The 12,295-nt window shown below is 52.4% G+C and overlaps 1 protein-coding gene across 1 annotated transcript in view; it reads right to left on the minus strand.

Moving 5' to 3' along the window:
* Positions 1-4,758, minus strand: part of ADORA2B (adenosine A2b receptor) — a 19,935-nt gene extending 15,177 nt beyond the window's left edge. The window contains exon 1 of the mRNA XM_039507646.1: positions 4,301-4,758. Coding sequence (XP_039363580.1) covers positions 4,301-4,623 — 323 coding nt within the window. The 5' untranslated portion in view covers positions 4,624-4,758. The remainder of the gene's footprint in view (positions 1-4,300) is intronic.
* Between the last annotated feature and the right edge of the window lie 7,537 nt (positions 4,759-12,295).

The raw sequence follows: 12,295 nt of genomic DNA on the forward strand, positions 1-12,295 counted from the left end.
CCAAGCTCCGCAGCAGGTAGTGAACCCAGCCCCGCTCACCAGCACCCCCATCTTACAAAGGATACGCTAGAGGAGGCTCAGAAGAGCAACAAGAATGACGAAGGGCCCCGCAGAACTCATCTGAGGAGAGATGGGATGTTACCTTAGAAAGGAGGCGTGTAAGAGAGGACACGGCAAAGTCTGTAAAAGACCAAATTGGACAGAGACAGGAGACTGAGCGCTTCTGTTCTCTCCTCTCAGAGCACAAAAACAAGGAGATGTTCAGTGCAATTGAAAGGTCAGAAACCCAAAACCAATAAAAGAAAATACTTCGCACAACATGATTCAGCTGGGAGCTCCTCGCTATAGGAAGTCAGTGGGACCAAAGGGTTAACAAGATTCAAAGCGGGACTGGGCATTTCTATGGATAAATGTTTAGTCTTGTTAACACATTCGGGAAGGGATATTAACCCTTGTGCTTCCTGGCGTAAGACAGTCTCTGTCAGAAACCAGGGTGACACCTATGCGAGGGGCAGATTATCACACACCTGTGACTGTGGGTTCTTGGCCCTTCCCTGAAGCAGCTGGTGCTGGTCACCGACAGACAGGAAACTGGACTAGATGGACCAGGGATCTGATCCCGTCGGGCAAGTCCTGTGTTCCACATCTAGGTGCAGTTAGCAGCACAAAGGCACACGAGTCCTGCTGCTTCCGGGAGGGAGAGAAATATCCCAAGATGGGGACACTTCAGGACTATTCTGCGCTTCAGAGTACCTGACTCATAGCCCGCCACTGGGGTGAAGGAGCAGCCCTTGGGAAGAGCACAGACCTGGGGCATAGGGGGCAGTGCTGCTCCCCTAAGTTAGAGAAGCTAGTGACTAATTTCTCTCTAGCTGTATAGAGGGCACATCCCCACATCAGACATTTGCCCCCTGGGCTGTGGAGCCAAGCAGCGCTTGCTCTCTTGCAACTAGTTTATAGGAGGAGAGAGGCACAAGTCACTCAGCTCGGTCCCCGCCCCCATCTCCAAATCCAGCCACTCTCTGGCCTCTCCCGAATTCCCAACCCAGTCACTCCAGACACCCCATGCTGGCTTCCCACCCCCATTGCTTAAGGGGGGCAATTAAAGAGATCTGGCTAATGCAAAGCGAAGATGCAGAGTTCATTCCCCTGCAAACAGCATCGGTGTGATGTTACGGGGCTGGTTTGTGGGGTGACACTCACCCCTGCTGAGGGCAACTGTGCAAAGGCCGGGCCCCACGTAAGTGGTGCTTTGAGGGTGAGGACAAGAAATGGAATCTCAATGGGAGGGAGAAGGGAAGCCAGCAAAGGGCTTCTCTGTATGTTCCTAATGCAGAGTGGCAGCAGTAAGCGCCATCCCCCTGCAACACACCAGAAGGCTTCCAGCCTGCCCCAGCTCTGGCCACACTTAGGGGAGCTGGGTCGCTGCAGCCCATCAGTCTGTGGCCTCTGCCACAAGGGGTCGTGCTTAGTGCCCACGGCACTGACAGCACGGACACTCGCCCACTCGTTTCACAAGAGCCACCAAACAGGAATGGCTGGCACCCAATCCAGAGAGAAAAGACTTCACAGCTCACTACTGATCTCTGGAGTCAGTCACTCCCCTGAACCAGCCTTTTAGCTGGTGATACAGCTCCCTGCAAGTTCATTTCCCCTGTAATTTAACAGCCAGCTTTCTGTTTCCACAACAAAACTCTCCTTCCACAAACAGCATGTGTCTAACTAGGGCAGCGGTTTGGGGCAGGTCTCATTCACTGCCTAGCACTGGCTCTGGAGGACATCAGTCCTAGGAGATTTCCCTAAACCTTGTAACCGAGGCCCATGGATCGCAGCCCAAAGAGGTGCATAAACCCAGTCCTGACCCAACCTGGAGTTGCACAATAAACCTGCTGGAAATAGAGAACAAAAAAGAGGTGGCAGAAATATTTGCCTTGTCATCAGTTGTTAGAAATGTTTTCCACCTCCATCTACACTCCCAGGATCAGGTTCGCGATAATCCCCCCCAGAACACCTGCTCTGTTATGTTCAGCTAAACTTCCACCTGGGCAGCATTGTATTCAGAACCACACAACTTCCTCAGCCAAGCGCTACAAAAGAGAATCATGACACACAGACAGCGAATTAGAATTAACAGCCCACGCTACAGCATCTTGCACGCAATGGGCGGTTTGATTAAACGTCCGGCTGAAAAGAGCCAAACTCCCTTTTAGCTGCTCCCGTGCTCTAGATCAATTTAGAAAAAAATAAATAAATGGAGCAGACACCAAACCATTATCTGAAGCCAAAAACCAATTTACTCAGATTACCCCCATGGCTGGAAGGTAAATGATTAGCCAGTTTCAGATATGCTGACAAGGATTCAAATGCTTCTATCCATAAGTACTAAAGATTCAGATCTGTCCCCAGCTACAATACACACCATGGAATTTCCATTCAATTTGCTGATGACACATATACCCCTCACAATGTGCTGCAGTTTTCCATTAGAGTTGTACATCACCTGTTGGATGATTAATGAATGTTTGTCAAGTGCATTGAGATTCTCTAAGGCAAGGTGCCAGAAAAAGGCAAGTGTGGTTATTCCTTTTAAAGTTATTGCCGAGTGCATGTTTTGCTCATGAAAATGAGATGCCAGAAACAAGCAAAGTACAGGCAAAAGACAGCCACAGACCTTTGCCAATGCATCTCACTGCAAACCTGTGGCATCCCCTAATACCCCGACTCTGAAACCCTTCCCCCCCCCCCAACTCTTCAATCCTACCCCCTGCTCTCATTTACCATTCCAGCCCTGGACTCTCCAACACACAGCTCCGCTAATGCTTCTCAATCCCCACCCCCCCGCTATCCTAGTCGTCATCCAGTCATACCAATTTCGGTGGTGGTTGTGCAATAGGGACAGATGACCCCCTCAACAAAAGTGAGGCAAACAAACTCTCTTCGCTTGTAACCTGAAAAATCCAGGTTTAGGATGCACTTTTCCAGATGCTGGGAGGCTGCTCCACAAACCCACTGTGTTAGCCCCAGTAAAGAAAATATTTACTATGCTTTGCCCGGTATGTTCCCCTGTCCCCAGATCTAGTGAGAGACCAATTCAGGTCTATTGTGATCCTATTTTGATTAGTTTCTTAGTTGTCAATTGGGGGGGTAAGAGGAAGGAGAACTGATTTGTGTGGTTTTTCTTTTTTTTAAATCAAACTTTGTGGGTTTCTTGTAAAACCCAGAACCCACAAAGTCAAACCCTAAGCACACCTGCACGCCAGGCAGGTGGCACTTTCAACAGAAGCACATTTTCTCTGGAATAAGAGCCTGGTGATCTCAAAACATTGTGTGAGCTGGCTAGTACAGTGGCTGGGGCGAAGGAAATGTGACTTGCCTATTTCGCCTGCTGTTTGTACAGTTGATATCTTGTTGGATTTATGATTTATACACTCTCACTTCCTTGCTTAGATAAAAAGTGATTATACGTAATGCCTGACACTTTGAAAAGTATCTGTGTTCAGCGAGATGATTTCAGCATTTGTACACTTACTACTCTTTCCCTTCAACCCAGAGCAGAATGAGCCCTTCTGAACAGCTAAAAAAAAAAAAAAAGTCTGCCTATTTTGGGCTCAAGGGCAGGTGGAGATTCTGAGCTAGGTGGAAGGTGATGGATGGACTTACAAGTAACTAATAAATTCACTTCTACGATCACTGTCAGCCCCAACCTCTATAGGCAGGAAGGGCCGAGCTTACCAACAGAACGGAGAATTGTTCAAGAACAGATAACTTATAAACTAATCAAGCTATTCTCAAATAAACTGAGAAGCAGGAGAAAGATGTTGGTCTGTTTTTCATTACTTGGGAGGTGCTCAGATGCTATACTGATGGAGGCTATACAAATACCGAGGTAGATTAGACAGCTATTCCCAGCTCTCCCATGGCTTTGTGGCCTTGGGCATGGAAGATTTTCCAAAGAGCTCCACTCCCATTTAGGCACCCAAAACAGGTGGGCAGATTTTCAACACAACGGGAACGGAGCTCTTTTGAAAGTCTGGCCCTGGGCCCCTGGCAGCCACTGCAGACAAGCCTCCTGCATTCAAGAACAGAAGAATAGCCCTGCTGGGTTAGACCAGTGGGCCATCTAGCTCAGCGTCCTGTCTTCCGACAGCGTCTTCACCAGCACAGCCCCTGCCTGCGTGCGGTTGGTCCTTGACTGCTCAGTTCCTCCACCTGTAACAGTCCCCTTGCTCCGCACCAGCGTGCTCAGCACTCCCTGGCGCTGGGCCATGCAACTCCAAGGGCCCACAGCCTCACCCCTTACCTGAGCGGGATCTTGATGGCCAGGTACCTGTCGATGGCCACGGCCAGCAGGCTGAAGATGGAGCTCTGGGTCAGCACCAGCACGAAGCAGGCGAAGAAGAGGCAGCTGTGGAAATCCGTCTCGAGGCCAATGCTGATGGTGATGGCGAAGGGGATGGCCAGCAAGCCCACGGCGATGTCGGCCACGGCCAGCGACACCAGGATGTAGTTGGTGGCGTTCTTCAGGGTGCTGTTGATGGCCACGGCCCAGCACACCAGGACGTTGCCGGCGATGGAGAGCACAGCGATGATCAGCTCCAGCACGATGTAGGCTGTGTTCATCATGAGGGCAGGCGATGCTCAGGTGTCCAGCCCAGGGCTGGGAGCCCTCACCATGGTCCTGCCCAGGGAGGGGCCCGTCAGTGGGCGGCGGGCGCAGCTCGCCCCTGGCTCCGCCGGGAGGGCATGGGCCCCTGGTGGCTGGGCTCAGCAATGCCCCGGGGAAACATCGGCTGCACCCCCCGCTGCCACCAGCCCGCGAGCTGCGATCACTGCCCGCGGGCGGAGCCGGGAGAGCGGCTGGGCGCAGTGGGGCCCCCCCGGCGGGGCATCCCTCGGGGCGGTGCCGGACCGGCGAGCTGGGGGGGGCTGTCCGCGGCTGGCCCCCGGCGAGCGGCTCCTGCGCAGACTTACGGCTCCGCCGCGGCTCCGCTGCTATTTCTGCACATGGGGCAGGCGGGGCGGGGGCGCGGGCGGCCGCGCGCGATTGGAGGAAGCGGCGCCCGGGCGGGGACCCTCCGCATTTACCGTAATGCCCCAGCTAGGAGTCCCTGCGCCGCCCGCACAGGTGGCGGAGCCCGGCTGGTCCCATACGCCACTTGACGGCCCGCCGCCGCTCGGGCTGCGAGCCCCCCGGGCTCGGGTTTGAGGCTCGGAGGGGCCAGGGCCGCCCGCGGGGAGGCGGTGGGTAGTGCCCAGGGCGCGCCGGGGGCAGGGAGTCTGAACGGCTCCACGTGAGAGCCGGGAAAGGCAAAGCCGAGCTGCGGGGGGTCCGGCGAGCCGGCTCCAGACCTACTCCCCGACACTGACCCTCTGCGAGCGGCCGCCGGGGCCAGCACCGTGGCGGCGGGCATGGGGCTGACCCCGCGCCGGTTGCCACAGAGGCTTCAGAGGAGCAGCCCTGCTAGTCTGAATCTGCAGAAAGAACAGGAGCCTTGTGGCACTTCAGAGACTGGCCCCTTTATCCGGGCATAAGCTTTCCTGGGCTAAACTCGGAGAGAGGCGCCGGCTCCTCTTTCTGGTCACTGACACGAAGACAAGCGCCTGCAACCTGGACTGGAGCCGACACCCCACTGGTTTCTCTAGCCCTGCACCCTACAGCCACACACACCTGAAGAGGAAAAACAGCCCTTCCTTCCTTCAAAGACCCAGCCCCTGGGAAGGGGAGCTGAAACCCCCCAAAGGCGGCTGGAGCTCAGAGCTTTTCCAACACCACTGGCCAGGATAGGAGACCTTCCTTTCTGAGCCTGAGGGAGCCTGGGAAATACAGTGGCACATAACAATGAAAAGCAATAGTAACACTAGCCTGATAAGCATCTGGAGGAGATTCTGATTTGAATCAAGGTTTGAATTCAGTGCACATTGTACTGGTGTCTCACTGACTGCCACCCAGGCTAGAGCGGCCTGGGAACGTTCAGAACAGGTGCCAGCTGGGAACACTGCAGATCATTAGCCTCCCTGCTCCGGGACATAGTGGGCCCTATGGCTTGCAGTGGTTCCTTGGGCTGGCATCACTTGCAGGGCACTGGTACAGGAGGGAACATAGAAAACAGCTGCTGGGCAAGTGCAGTAAGTCCCTGAGTAGTTTAGCATTTGCTTGCAGTGACTGAGAAGTAATTTTATTTTAACCCCTGTTCTCAGTTGCTCAGAACTTCAACAGGTTCGTTTTGCAGAGGTTTTCACACCACTTTAATTACCAAAGGAAGGACTCAGAGGTGTGAAACTGATGGTTTCACTTTCTTAAAAACCAAAGCCAGGAATGTATCAGTAGACAAGTCTGCAAGCGGCCAGTTTACCATCACAGATCACACCACAGGCAGCTGGGAAGGTTTACAGTAATTGTTGCAAAACGGGGTTTTTTTTGCAAATCTTTCTGGGTTACAGAATGAACACTGGATTTGTTTACATTAATACAACTTTGGCTTACAAGGATGTTACAGCAGCATATGGGGACGTTACTGTAGAACATTACAGCAGTTTTGCTTTATGATCAACCCTAATAACATCACACAGGCTTAAAAAAGATTTATTTTACAAAATGACGACCGCCTAGGGTCTAAGAATGTTTATCACACGTTATGAAATTTCCTGAAACAGCACAATGCCACATACTAATAGATTCAGAAACAATTAGCTTAGAGAACACACTGGGTTACAATGTTTGAATGCGGTTCATGGGGCTACAGTGGAGAAGCCTAGGTCCAAGGAGTTAAACCAAAACCTGATACTGAAAGATTTCCCCAAAATTTGTGTGTGGCAAATGGGCTTAGATTGGTTCCTCCCAAAACTGGTGAAGTTCAAAATGTGAGATTCCAAAGATAATTATTTATAATTAATAACTACTTACATTTCTAAAGAATCTTTAATCCAAAGTGCGTTACACACTGTTCAGAAGCTATTTAACCCACCACTTAAATGCAGTCAGCTCAGGGGTGGAACGTGATAGCAGTTTAGCAGCACCCAACAACACTAAACAATAACTTAGGACAGAAAGCAAAAGGGACTCCTGTATCCAACGTGTGGGGGAGGTTTAGGTTGGATATTAGGAAAAACTTTTTCACTAGGAGGGTGGTGAAGCACTGGAATGGGTCACCTAGGGAGGTGGTGGAATCTCCTTTCTTAGAGGTTTTTAAGGTCAGGCTTGACAAAGCCCTGGCTGGGATGATTTAGTTGGGGATTGGTCCCCCTTTGAGCAGGGGGTTGGACTAGATACCTCCTGAGGTCCCTTCCAACCCTGAGATTCTATGAAACTACGACTCTGCAGTTGTGTGTCTTAGACTAACACCAGGTTGACACTAGAAACTTCAGCTAGTTATAAGAATGTCGGATGAGAGATGTGATAATTTTTTACAGCATTTCTATATTGGCAAAAGGCCTAGTAGATGACGTTATACTGGCATAAAATTGCTTTTGGCCATGTCACTTATTTCATCTGGGGAACTGGAGTAAGCTAGAGTGGCAAAAATACTTTTATTGGTACAAACTGTGTTTGCACTGGCAGGTTTGCCAGTGTAGCTACCTCAGCAAATCTCTTCTAGCGTAGACTTGACCAAACGAGCAGTGGGAGGAGGCTCTGTGCTACAAGACGAGATGGGGATCGGAAATTAAAGCAGGACTGGGCCATAAAATGAAAACAGAGGGCGTCCCTGAGCAACGTGGGCCTGAACCAGCCCATTGAAGTCAATGGAAACACGCCCCTTGACTTCAGTGGCTTATGCTCAGGCTCTGTGGGAGGGATGGGGAACGCCTGACTTATACGAAAGGAAGCCGGCTCCTGCAGGTCACAGCAACACACCTGCCCCGTGCAGGCTCCAAGATGACTAGGTTCCTGAAGCACGTTTGCTTTCCGTGGAACATTTTAATGCAGGGGGAACAGTGTTAGGCACATCAGCCAACGCCTGAGCACCTGCAATGCTCCCTCTGCCACTTGCTCCTATCAAGGGAATGGCTCTGCATTTCCCTCATTACGCTACCACCCCCCAACCCCAACCGACTAGTAGTAATTAAGGAGACGATTATGTCACGGATTCTGTGACTGTCAGAGACCTCCCTGACACTGTCCACTTCAGCCCCAGGGCAGCAGGGACAGAGCTGTCGGTGGAGGACCCTGGAGCTCTCAGCGACCATAGGCAGTGAGGGGCTCCCAGAGCTGTCAGACATCACAGCGGTGGGTGCTGGAACCCTCCACATCTCCCGCAGTGGGGTTCGGGCAGCCCCCCCGTCAGGCCCTCCTCCCATGATTTTGAGTAAAAGTCACACAGGTCAAGGGCTTCCTTTCATTTCTGTTTAGCACCCACAACCTGTCCATGACTTTTACTAATAACCACTGTGACAAAACCCTAACCTCAGTCCTCAGGCTGAGTACTTTACACCTTCAGAGCACGCTGCAGCTGTGATGGGATCAATCCTCACAGCAGTCGCCTGAGGCAGGCAAGTCCTGCCATCTTTACAGACCAGATTCAGAGAAGAGAAGCAGCTTGCCCACCGCCATGATGGCAGAACTGGGATGAGCAGTCGGGCCGCCCAGGTGCATAGCCCAGGGGTCAGTCTGCGCTACTGTTGCAGCAGGAAGTGCTGAGCTAACTCTGGGTTGGATACATTTTGCTGCTGGAGAATCTGCATGCATCTTATATCGGTTGCATGGCCCCATCATGGTGAGTACTTTTTAATGGACTGATCCAGCAGCAGAAATACAGGGTCCCTCAAGTCAGATATGCAGAAAGGCCACAATCCCCGATGTGAAATCGGTTGTTCCGCGTCTCTCTCTTCAAGGTCTGTGTGCGTGGGAGAGCTGTGGTAAATCACCACACATGCTGTACGCTTTCCACTGCTGTAAGTGATCTTCCTGGCTCTCCACTTCTTGGAGGAAGCAGGCAGCCAAGGCTTGGCTTATTACAGTGTAATTTGACGAGTGCCATTAAAAGCTTTGTCTTCATTACAAAAGAGACTCTCGGCTGGCAACCGATGCAGCTGAACTTGGGCTGGACACAGCTTAGCTGCAAGTGTAGCCAAGGGCAAACCGTGCTTAGCACCATCAGAAAACATGGCTAACAGCTGCTTGCAGAGAGGCCATCCCAGTCACTACTCTGCACGAGACCCTGCAAGCAAACTGCATACCAACCAGTGTCACTGGTTTCAGTGGTACCTAACCGATCAGCACCTAATGCTTGAGGGACATCTGCCCTGGTAACGTGCCCCCTTATTGGCCAAGCTGCTAACCTCTGCAGTCCTTGTGCTTACTGATGTTACATCAGCTCTGCCTTCAGCAAGGTGCATCTTTGGACATTACAGAAACAAAGGAGCAGGGAGATCACAAGATGACAGAGCAAAGATTTCTGCCCAGGAAGGCAGGCTTGCTGCTTGTGGAATCCACGCAAGGGCTGGAACGCAGCAACACGTACCGGGGCGCCAGTGCACTCGGAGCAATGACGGACGTTGGGAGGTCAAATACAGAGAGAAGGGGATTTTTATTACTATTATTATTGGATTGGATTCTGTCACGCTAGGGGCTTGCTTCCCACGCACTCCACAGGAACTGACACCAGGCCCAACATGCTTATTCCAAGGCTGAAGTCTAGGATTTCCCTAAAGGGCAACCCACCTCCCTTTATTCCCATTGGTACCTCTTGTTTGGGATGAGGTGTGGGGAATGGATTAGATAGGCCCCACCGTATGAGCGGGAGTACGGTGCGGGACAGGACCACTGCTCTGCGCCAGGATGGTGCAGCCCCGGTCTGTATGTCCACACTCTGACAGAAGCTGGCCAGGCTGCTACGTGCTGTTCCTTCAGTCCCTGTGGTCCCTGGGGAAGCAGATCTGCTGCCGTCAAGGCGACATACTTCCTGCAGCTGTCTGTGATCTCTCCCCCTATGGATTCTTGCTCAGCTACGCTGTGCACCTGACCCCTTCTCATGCCTCGCCATGGCTCTCTCATGGACCTCTCACCCGGCCTCAACTCAGGGCCGCAGCGCACGCCACCTTCCGCACTCTCGTCCCCGACCCCAGCTGCAGAGAACCTGTGAGGAGCTCTGCTGAGATACCCAGCCAAGCGCTGCAGAGGGGCTGTTTGGCTACACACCCAGCTACCACTAACAGGGGCACTCCATAAACACCCAGCACAAGCACTATAGGTGGGACTCTGTCACCTCTGCTACACCCGTTTGCAAAGGAGGTCAACAGTTGGGGGTAGAGGCAGCCCATTGCTGTGTTTGTACAGCACCCGGCGCAGCGGGATCATTGTCCATGACTATGGCGCCTCGGTGCTATGGCGATACAGACAATAATAGTAAAGCCCACAGTCTGCACTCACCACTGAACGATGCAATGAAGCAAGAGGGGCAGAAGCAGGCAGTGAAGTAGGAGAGCCAAGTTCATCTCAGCTCCCACTCACCCGGCCTCAGAGGTGCAAAGGGAGGAAGGCAATAGCAGCCCCTGTATCTGTAGCACCAGGACGTCTGCGCTGACAGGTCCTTGGTGTATTGACTTTGGTAACACTTTATTGTCCTGCCAATTAAACTGGAATGGGCTCTGTGGCCTTAAAGGGCCTTGTCGCTCCAGACTGTTTCCTCTGGGCCCAAGCAAAGGGGCCAGCAGCAGCTGGGGGAAGGGGAGACTCCATGGTGAAACCACCACCAGGGAAGGGAGGCAGGGAAACAAAAAAACACGCCAAGGATGGACAGGGGCAGGGAAAGTTCCCATCTCCTCTGGGTGCAGGCGGCTTGGCAGGAAAGTCCTGTTTTGGAATGCAGGCTGTGACACAACCCAGGAGACAGATCTGTTTACCTCCAGGAAGGTACAATGGGCGAGGGTTGCCCTTACCCACCATGCTCTGCCAGTATGGCTCAGCACCGGCTAGAGCAACCCCCAACCTCTCTTTGGTCCTCAGCCTCTCTGCAGGGCCTGGCAGCTGCGGGCCAATTAGTACCACCTCTGAGGATGTTTTCTGTGACAGGCACTAAGAACTGGACTAAGAGCCATGAGTTTTATGTCACAGATGCCACTGCAGAGCTGTTGGGAGCACTACTGACCCAGGCGGGATTTGAACGGGTGCTGAAGCACTTCTAGCTCTGCCGTCTGTTTTGAGTCCCCTGAGCCCATCGGGTCCCCAGTGGCACATTTTGGCTTGTTTTATGGGACAAGACACACTTGTGTCCTGGGTTTGTGCCTCAAGCATCATACAACCCAGAGATCTGCAGCAGGCACGTGAGCCCTGTCTGAAGTGGGATTTCCCCAGCGTGTTCAGCACAGCACAGACATCACAGAGCAAGTGAAGGGAGCACCAGTCTCCCATGAGAAATCAGGGCGTGGGCAGGAGAAACAAGTACTCTGACTCCACCCGAATGTTTGTTGCCTAGATTGGTGTGCTGAGCATTAGCACGCCAGTGATTCCAGATCGGCTTTCAAAGTCAGCCCATCACGGAGGTGACTGGGGCAGGGTAAAGTTCACAACTTTAGGCATTTTTCCAGAAGGCTGGGAAAGCAACCAGAGCATCAGACCCTGCAGTAGCACCCCCGCGGCAGGCCTAGGTCAGCTAGCTCAGGCTCCCGGGGCTCGGGCCACAGGGCTATAAAACTGAAGTGTAGACATCCAGGCTCGTGCTGGAGCGCGGCCTCTCAGACCCTCAGGGTCTCAGAGATCACACGTCTACATTTCAATCTTATAGCCCTGCAGCCTGAGCCTGAATCAGCTGACCCAGGCCAGCCATGGGGGCTCTAGGGCAGTGTAGACATGTCCTGTATCTCCACAGAGGACACTTCAGTGGTGTGAACGGGAGGCTGGGAGATGGCAGCAGACAGGAGAGGCTATAGAAAGATGATAAAATACCTCCGAGCAACAGAGCTGCAGTTTCCCAGTGCCCCGTGCCACTGGCATGTGATAAATGGAAGCTCTCCAGGAGTTTAAAGCTAGCAACAAAACTGCTCAGAGGTGCATGTCTTACATTCTGAGCACTGGAAAATTTCAAAAACTTGCGAGTGACATTTTAAAGGTGGTATCATAAATCAGAGCAAAACCTTTCAGCACAAGACTGAAAAACAGCATGACCAGCACAGAAATTAACTGAAAAGGAGGGAGCTTTGGCTGAGCTGATGCTGGTAGAATTTTTAGACCACGGAGAAGAAAGTTTTGACTTCTCCCTGTATTTGGTGATTCACCTTAATGCCTTCCATGCTGCAGAACTCTCTCTCTCTCTCTCTCTCCCAGGAGCCAGTCACATGGAAGCCTCAGTTCAGGCAGGAG

Source organism: Mauremys reevesii, linkage group 20 (assembly GCF_016161935.1).
Source record: "Mauremys reevesii isolate NIE-2019 linkage group 20, ASM1616193v1, whole genome shotgun sequence".
Lineage (NCBI taxonomy): Eukaryota > Metazoa > Chordata > Testudines > Geoemydidae > Mauremys > Mauremys reevesii.